The 10,276-nt window shown below is 25.7% G+C and overlaps 1 protein-coding gene across 1 annotated transcript; it reads right to left on the bottom strand.

Moving 5' to 3' along the window:
• Positions 1 to 433: 433 nt before the first annotated feature.
• Positions 434 to 5,105, bottom strand: LOC140663042 (uncharacterized). The gene is made up of 5 exons (XM_072886939.1): positions 5,005 to 5,105; positions 2,363 to 2,471; positions 2,026 to 2,172; positions 707 to 1,043; positions 434 to 600 (listed from the first exon to the last, which is right to left on the bottom strand). Exons 1-5 carry the CDS (start codon positions 5,103 to 5,105, stop codon positions 434 to 436), a joined length of 861 nt encoding a protein of 286 aa, XP_072743040.1.
• Between the last annotated feature and the right edge of the window lie 5,171 nt (positions 5,106 to 10,276).

Raw genomic sequence — 10,276 nt, 5'->3', positions numbered from 1 at the left:
ATTCCGTACTGGTGGGTTATTTTTGTCCATAATTTTTCTAAGAGCGTCAATTTCTCGGAAAAAAGTAGTCATAAAACAATTTAAGCAAATTGTTTTTAAAATTTTTATTTCAGTTTTTATTTAGAAGGATCAAAAATATAATATAAATTTTTTTAGATTTTGTAAAACTGTCTTACCTATTAATTGACTTATCAAAAATACACTGACCCACCTGTACGGTTAGAAAGTGTCAAAATCAACAGTACGGAATAAGAGCTAACTTTGAAATTTTCAAATTTATCTCAATATTTTCGTACAATAGTTCATTGAAATATTTATTTAATTAACATAATTTTCATATAATTATTATATTTAATACATTTATTTTCTTAGTAATACATTTATATTAAAATGCATTTAATTATATTAATTATATTAAAAAAACATTTTAGAATTAAAAGTACTGACTAGAAAATATTATCTTTTGAATTGCAGCCATATCGTTAGGGTAAAGTTCTGCCAGCCTTTTATTTGGTACGTAGTAATTGCGTTGGAATCTAGAAAAGTATTTCCCTATTTCTATATTTTTTATCCACTTTGGTGGACATAACGATATATCCTCTAAAATAAAAAAGATATATTTTATTTACAATGTACAGATGAAAAATCATAAATAATATGTAAGAATACACATGTTTATAAGAATGCTACACTAATCACTACTCACCTTCTTTCACGTAACATATTTTATTATTTTCAAGAAGTATCATATAGTACGGCTGGTTGGTATTAATATATTTCTCCATATATCTTGCTAGCACATTGCGACAAGAGAACGGATCAGAAAAATAGTTATAGCATTGACTTAGATATGGTAACCCATTATATACTCTGTTTCGGAAACTGATTATATCACGTTTATAATCCCATCCGATTATTACACCATCGTGATTTTCTAGTGTATCACGAGAATGTTTCGGTGCATGGGTCACGATCATTCCAATTGCAAATTTAGCTTCTTTGTTTCTTGATTTTGGTGGTTGGTCCTTTTCGATATATATATTCTATATGAAAAACATAATAGCAGAATTTAATTAATATCTTAACAAGTAAAGTAAAAAAAAAAACTACATATATTGACTTTAATTATAGATAATTATAATTGATATAATCTCTTTATACTCAAGGTGCCTCATTTAATTTAGAAATAGTCAAATATCTGGAAATTTCAGAATTAAAAAAAATGTTTAGGACAAAAATTGTTTGGTTTGAAAGAGGATATAAGTTTGATCTTAAATATTGTAGTTGTTTGAGGATCACGTAAAACTTATCTTTAATTTTTTAATTAATAATATACGGTAACTATCAAGCCTTATATCTCGAAAAGTAATAAAAAATACTTTATTATGTTTTAAAAAATTTTTGAGGCAAGTCACAAAAGTATGCAGCAAAAAATGGAAACTGCATTTTTTGCTGCATACTTTTGTGACTTGCCTCAAAAACTTTTTAAAACATAATAAAGTATTTTTTATTACTTTTCGAGTTATAAGGCTTGATAGTTACCGTATATTAATATCAAAAATATATCACGTGAAGGTTGCACTATCGAATTTACATTTCTGTTGTGTTTGCGCGTATACATATATTCACGTAGTATATCTCGGATAATGCTAAAGCCGGCGGTTCTTGAAATTTATCAATCTATAATTCCAAAGCACTTAAGGGAATTGAGCTTTATTGAACCATTTTAAAAGCGTTAGAAAGTCAATATAAAACTATGTAATAAAAATAGAGATTTCTATTTAAAAAAATAAGTTTATATTTTGACCTGATCTTGGGAACGTTATCTATGATCAAACTGATACTGTTAAATGTATCTTTTTATAAGCCTCGTAACTTTTGTCTAAAACATTTTTTTCTAAATGCATTATTTATGAGATATTTGATTGTTTCCGGATTTTTAATACACATAATATATATTAAAAAAAACATATATATATATATATATATATATATATTATACACTGTGTGTGCATAATAAATTACCTCTATTATACTTGTAATTCTACTATATTGAAGTTCAACCCATGTTGTTGCTAAAGACATAATTTGGTGTAGTATACTTAAACTCCAATTGTACAATATGTTAGGATGTCCCGTTCTTGTAAACGTTAACAACATGTGTAGTATTACCTAAAAGAACAGACAAATACAATTTCGATTGCACAAGAAAATAAAAAAAAAAGTTTCTTACTTTTCCTAATTGCTTATAAACTACATTCATTTATTGATTTAACGTATTATTAATAAAACTTAATAATAATTATTATCCTTATACAGCTAAAATTAATAAAAAGTACATATTAAAAATTATCAACATTACCTCATCATAAGGAAGTTCTTCATATTGATTCTTCTTCTCAGTAGACGGATAAAGTTGAAAGGCATTTTCATTAATATAAAAACGTTTTGTTCTATTCTTTTTTGCACAACTGACAATAATAAAAAATATATATTAATAATAAAAAATATCTATTTATATATACATACGTACATATATATATATATGCACATACATAAAAAATCATTTTTCATAATCTATGATAATATTTTATAATATTTGTAATAAACTGAATAAAATTTTATATATAAATATATTTCAACTAAGTAATAAATTGTATTTATTAAAATTAATCGGAAAATTTGACAGTAAGAAAATTTTTTTAGTAAATTATAAAAAACAGTTATTTAATACTATTTTATATAATTCTTTTTGAATAAATTGCATTTATCATTTTGCAAATAAAATAATTGTATTATTCAAAAAGTTATCAAAAAATAAATCATTTTTATCAACAATATATAAATTATAATGTATAACTTTTTGCTGGATTTTGACATTAAAGTATACTATAGGTTTGTCGATGAAATTTTTACGATCGTATCATGTACAAAAGTAGATTACATTTTGTCAACATTTAATGGTTATCATAATCGTTTAAAATTCACACATGAATTAAAAATGAATAACAGTCTAAGCTTTTTAAATACTACAGTCATAAAGTGTAACAGAAAACTGATCACGAATTGGTTTCAAAAACCGACTTGCTCAGGCAGATACCTCAATTATTACTCCAGCCACCCATTTAAATATAAAATGAACACAATTAATAGCCTGGTTGATCACGCGATTCTGCTATCTGATGAACGTTTTCAGGCAAATAATATTAACAAGGTAAAACAAATTCTAACGAATAATTGTTATCCTCCCACATCATAGACCGATATGTGCATAAAAGAATTTCTAGTCTGAAACATCAAAATAAATCAAACGCGGACGAGAATACTGGACGACTTGACATCTCTATGTGCGTACTAATACCGTATGTAGAAAACTTAAGCGAAAAAATAAGCAAAATATTCAGGGATAAAGACTTAAGAGTTGTGTATACGATACCGAAAAAACTGAACAAATTAATTAGATGTGGCAAGGACAAATTGAATAGATTTAACACGACAGAGATCGTTTATAAAATTGACTGCAAGGATTGTGACGTTAAATACATAGGACAGACAAAAAGACAATTAAACACACGCATTAAAGAACATACTAATAATATAAAAATGCATACTAACAATCATTCGGTCGTTAGTAAGCATAGGACTGAATTTACACACGATTTCAACTGGACAACACCCACAATATTACATAACGAGAAGCATACTAAAAAGAGAGAAATTGCAGAGATGTTTTTTATCAACATGTATGACAATTCAATTAATTTACAAAAAGATACTGAAAATTTGAATCCCATTTACAATAATATTATTAAGAAATTTCAACGAATTTGACCTGAGACGTGTATTTGTTTTCCGATATTTTATACATAGCTTTAATCTTCGTGCTGACGTGTAGGTGACATGTAGCATGAAGCGTTTTTGACTTTGTAAAGAGTTGCGTCGTGTTAGGTACATAGTATTAAATTAACGCTAACATATATGTAACAACTACCATGGTGACATCTAGTAATTAACTAAAATAATGTAATATTATTTTTGTCAATCATTTCTAGACTTGAAAAGGACCTAAACCAAAGGTCGAAACGTCGTCGATTGTTAGCTGATTAAAGACTCAATAAAGCTTATTTAACCAGTTTGGTCGAACAATAAAGACACTCAATCATATAACTTTTTATTAAAATATTTACTAAATTTTTTCAAAAGACAATAAGAAAAAAAGAATAGAATCAACTGATGATCACAACCTTTTTATATAAGCGTTGCTAAAAACGTTAAACTATATATTGTTTTTTAATGCATTTATATATATATATATATATATATATATATATATACAAATGTACATATGTAATGTTTTTTTATAAATCAGTACATTTTATTTAATTTTGTATGTAAAATCTATTAAGATAAATTCTTCAAAAAGGATATAATTCACGTAATAATGTAAATTAAAAATTTTACATGTTATAATTTGAACAAACCAGATTATAAAAAAATATTATAAATATATTATTAATTTTTTTGTATAAACTTGTTTAAATATATAAAATGCTTGTGTGTAAAGTAAATAAAAAACTCATTGTTATAAAAGAAATAATATAATGTCTCAATTAAAAATGTTAAGATGACTTTGATTTTTTATCGAAAGAAGAAATTTTTTATTATCCCTTTGTATGTATGTATATGTATAAATTTGTGTATAACACATGCTAAAGTTATCTTAAGTGTTTGATACAAATGCATTTTTATATAAAATTTTATTTTATGCATTTATTACAAATAAATATTCTAGAAACCGTAAATAACTTTGCAATAAACAATACACACACACACACACACACACACACACACACACATATATATATATATATATATACATATACATATATGTACATATATATACGTATATATATGTACATACATGTACGTATAATATGTGTATAAAAGTGTACATATAAAAATAGAAAGATTGAAAGCACTCAAAAGGTAAAATTATATACTTACTAGTCTTTTTTCCATATAAGTGCAAGACGTTTTGAAGTATATGGAGCTAGAGCACAGCGTAAACCGAGTCTCCTGGCTACGCAGTGACATATAAGCACCATTAGATTATCTTCTGAAATCTATGTTATAAATTATATTAGAAAAATTATATTGAACATTTATGAGATATGAAAGATATGTTATTGTTATGATTGCGCAGGACATAACAAAATAAAATTATAATTCAACATAATCTAAAAAAACTTACATTATTTATATAAACACATTTGATTTTTAAATTAAATGTTGTAAATAGTTGACGTAATAGGTCATAGACATTTGGTTTTAAATCATGATATATAAATTTTTTAAATTCATCCATAATTTGCTTTGTTTCTTCTGTATTGTAAAAATGGTTATCAATGTTATTATCTTTCCAGAAAGAAAGTTGTTCGGTAGAGGTTTTGAATATCAAGTGTGCAGGATATTTTATTTTAAAGAAAGATAAAAATTCTTGCGTAATATTATCTAACCAGGTTTTTATAGTTGAACAAGACACATATGGCTCAAAATATTGTGCTAAAATGGTAAGAAATTTTTCTAAAAGTTGTTTTTCTCTTGGCATAGCCATAAATTTATTCAACTTGTATACAACTCGATATTGTTCTAGGCAGTATAAAATTAAGCGAAGATTATATTTAATTGTCAAAGTAGTAGTAGCTAGCCTGAAAAAAAGTTATATATTAACTATAAAATAATTATATTACTTTATAAAATTAATAGCAGTTTGTTGAATTTTACCATGGTAATTGTGCAGACATATTTATTTTTAGGTCATCGTGGACAAAATAATATAACATCGAATTTTTAACTATGGAAATTAAAAAAAATTCCAATTCTTTTTTGATACTATCGCATAGCATATTTTCTGACATCAAATGTATATAATATCGTAGCTTCTTAATACAGTTTTTTCCTTCTCTTATTAGTTCTTCAAAATCTATTTGGTTAAAATTTTCGTTTCGCTTTTTTGTTTTCTTTTCTGTATACTTTATTTTCGCAGTATAACATCTAAAATTAAAATAGAAAATTCTCAAGAATTATATTAAACACCACAGTATCAGCAATACATTTTGGACAATATACTTTCTAAGATATATATACATTTTTTTAAATTTTAATACGTGCATACATATTAATGTTCAAAATAAGTTTAAAAAAATTATAAATATGAATTTTTCTATGTAATAGAACAATATATATTAATTATTTTAATCAAATTGTAATTATCACAATAGTATAATGGATAGTAATTTGTACACATAAACACAATGTGTTATTAAGATGCATCTACTGCAATGATTTCGCACTAATTAAATGTATGACTTTCGAATCGTAAACCATATTTAAATGAGAGAAATCAAATGAAAATTAAACGTGTAAGAATATTTGAAAATTCTACACCTGTTATTAAAATAAGAAAACTAAAGAAAATACAATCTTCAAATATGTGAAATTAATTGCATAGAAATACTTTATTAAAATTTGATAAAAATTATAAAGTTTAAACAGAAAATTAAGGAAAGAATGTTGCATTATAACATGCAAAAAATATTATTTATGAAAGATAAAGAGAAGTAAATCTTGAAACAAAAATGTAAAAAAAGTATTTTTATATAAATATTATATAGATAAACATGTATGCATAATTATGTAAATTTTTAAATTAAAATATAAAAAAATCTTAACAGCACTCTAATTTAGCGTTCTTTCATATTTTACTACAAAATAAATTTTTCTAGTCACAAAATCAAAATAATTTAAAAAGAAAAGAGAGATTACTAACAGTAAAAAAATCCTTTTAGAGAAGTCTATATATTTTTAATAATTTATCAAATAATTCATATAAAATAACAACACATTCATTAAACATACAATAACTAAAGACAATTATAAAAACAGAGGATAACTTTTATGCTCATAATTTAATAAAAAAGAAAAGATAAACACAACAAATGAAGAAAGATAAAGAAAGAATGAAATTATAATCTACGATATAATGAGACGCGAGTAAATAGCAATCTTTATCAAATGGTGCCTAGCTTATAATTGATGAATAAAGATATATTATGATTATTTGATGAATTTATGAATCGAGTCTTTAAACACATTAAGATTTTTACTTTACTAGATTTTGATTTTTTATTCTAATCATACTAACTTGTAATATTAGAAACGAGCTCAATATGTAATAAAGCAACAGACACAACTTAAATTAATGGTGTAACTTTATTGTTTTCGTAAAAATACTTTGTTGATCGATTGAGTATATATTAAATTAAAAAAAATTAATATTAAAAAATAAATAAAAACTTACCTCTGATAAAATTTCTTTTCCCAAAATTTGTTATACAGTTTTACCTGTCCTAATGTGTTACAGGTAGACTTAAAATTTACAATATCTTCAAAGTTAATGTCTTTATATGAAAAAATTATCTCAAACACTTCGCTGGGTAAGTCTTTTATTGTAGCCATCACTAAAAATTTAACTATATTCACAAAAAAGCCCGAAACGTTATTTACTGATGACGAGTTCACTTAATTTTGTTAATATATTTATTAAGTAATAACGAATCACGAATGTAAGCGTACAAAGTTTATTGTAGCTTGTAACACTATCGCGATGTGTTTACAACGTGCACGTCGTTCAAAGTGTTCGACCAAGTGACGACTTAACGAAGAATGTTTCAAAGAATGTGAGTTATTAACAGAAAAGCACAAAAATTCCTTGATCCTGATTAGTTGAATAACTAATCAATGAAGCATATGCATTCTTTGAATCACGAATTCTTTGAAGAAATTCTAGAAATTCCTGATTTGGTTTCCCTTCCCTTAAAGGATTTTCTCTTTGGATTTTCTCTTTTCCATTCATTGTCCACACATGTTAACAACTTTGCTTTAAGTCAGTCGACAGCTTGAATTTTAAATAATACATTCTATAGGTATACGATTCTTTTCTTTCTTACAAGTTATTTTTATTAGAAAAATTATAAAATATCAAAAATAAGTTATATAAAATCTCTTGCAAATAGGTTTTAATTACAAATATAATATCAATAGTTTTAAGAAATAAAGCTTCGAGGATCTCAACAGAATTAGAGAGAATGTGTTTTTTTCTTTAAACAAAATGAATGCGTAATCCTTTAAAAAATAAAACGTGGCCTAAAATGCTATCAATATGTACGAAACTATTATCATTAATTAACATTTAATTTCTCAATTTTATAGGTGACTGGTTAACGAGCGGGGAGCAAGTGCTTCACTAATTGTAAGAATTAATAAAATAAAAATATACGCATAAAGGTATGCAGTCTCGAAAACATTTACATCATGTACTTGCCCAACAAATCATGTTCACGCAATATATGTGTTGCAACAATCTCAAGAGAGTAATAATGAATTAACTCCATATCATTAGCGTCGAGTTGATCTAGCTCTCCGTGAATCATAGAATTTGTTAATAAATGAATGTTTCCTCCGATGTAAAAGATATAAACAATTTTAATTCTCATTTTTAACCTTCCAATAAACGCAATATTTTCCCATTATTTTTTCAGCTTGTTAAAAATGTTTTTAACATTCGATTAACAGACTAGGCATTAAATATGTAAAAGAAAAAGTAAAGAACAAATTGATATTAACATGGATCAAATTAATATTATTACAATGGATATAATTAATATTACATGGATAAAAAATAATATCTATTGGATATTGCGCTTAACAGAGGGTTGAAAGCATGGACTAAGAGGGGGACAGAGTCTAAGGTCTTAGTTTGAGCAAGAGGGGGAGTCATCTCACACATGCGGGGGGAACTGCTTTTCCGCCATATTAGTTCTTTTATCTCACACATAGACACGTCTGTAATATTTCCACTACATGAACAAGGGAGGGTTAACACATATCCCGATAGCACACAACCATACATATTGACCAATGCCTAGGCTAACCAACACGGTTAGCCAATCAGAAGATTCTAATGTTCACTGGCCAATTAGCATTGTGTGCTATCGGATCTCGTCCCATGAACAACATGTAACTGTAGTGGAGGGGAACACAAGCGAAAACTGTATATGTATACATTACATACGCTTACATGTGTAAATAATGAGGAACTGTTTGGCGTTAGAGCAAAATTATGGAATTATATAAATTAACCTGACATGATTAATTCTATAATAAAATTTCTTACCTATTGAAAAATTAAACATTATTAAAAATTAGCAATATACAATGAGTTTACAACTAGTCGGATTAAACGTTTCGATCAGCTTTTCCTGATCCTCTTCAGCGCAAAAAAGTCAATGAATAAAATAAGCAATGTTAGTATGTTAATATGTGTTATCGCATAGTGTTGTACAAAATAATATATAATCGACTTGCGTATAGTTGGATCGTGTGATGATTTGTTTCCATTGTCAATAAAGTATTGATGCGTTAATGACATCCCCCCTAACTTGCTGACGGTAGTGCGCTTCTCTGGTTCGTTGGCCAGTAGTTGTACTCCATAGTCATTTTCTTCTACATGATATGTAATAGTAATTAAATAAAAGGAGTGTTGTTACATCCAATTTAAACACCAGTCGCACAATCCATAAAGGAACGTCACTTAAAATTTGTTAATTAATCAAATAAATTTAATTTACATTGAAACGGAAACAATCGTAGTCTAATATAATAAAATCCTTGTTACGAGTACAGAGTCGATATTTAAAATGTGGATAATGACAGACCGCTTTGATTTATATATTGCGTTCACGATATTAGATATCTATATTTTGGTACCCGGTAGAAAATTTATTATGTATAATCATATATGATATATGACCATATAAAATTATATAGAAATATATAAAATTTTATATAAGTTATGTTTAATTATATATAATAATATATGACTTATTGTATAATTATATATAATTTTATATTAATGTTGGCTAGATGTCAGTCAACGATAATACAAAATTATGCATACTATACATAACTATACATAACTTATACAGAATTTTATATATTTCTATATATTTTTATATTGTTATATATAATTATATATAAGAAATTTTTTACCGGGTAAGTTTGTTTATAACGTCATTATAAGAGTTTGGTAAACAATCCGTGTCCATCTGTAAATTTAGACCGTCATGTTGTCTTTTGATAAATATTCCGATATAATTCTTTTGTTTAAGAAAGTCTCATTGTCTAATATTTTTACATTTTCCCAATCGAAGTCATG

This window comes from Anoplolepis gracilipes, chromosome 1 (genome assembly GCF_047496725.1).
Source record: "Anoplolepis gracilipes chromosome 1, ASM4749672v1, whole genome shotgun sequence".
Taxonomy (NCBI): Eukaryota; Metazoa; Arthropoda; class Insecta; order Hymenoptera; family Formicidae; genus Anoplolepis; species Anoplolepis gracilipes.
This window is presented reverse-complemented; position numbering and strand designations above follow the sequence as displayed.

What these genes read in the sequence shown, in the direction of transcription:
- LOC140663042 (XM_072886939.1), bottom strand. Translation starts at nt 5,105, where the DNA reads ATGGTGCTTATATGTCACTGCGTAGCCAGGAGACTCGGTTTACGCTGT. An exon ending in AAGAACTTCCTTATGATGAG is followed by an intron (nt 2,173 to 2,362) that starts GTAATGTTGATA and finishes CTGTTCTTTTAG; the next exon opens with GTAATACTACACATGTTGTT. An exon ending in AATATGTTACGTGAAAGAAG is followed by an intron (nt 601 to 706) that starts GTGAGTAGTGAT and finishes TTTTTATTTTAG; the next exon opens with AGGATATATCGTTATGTCCA.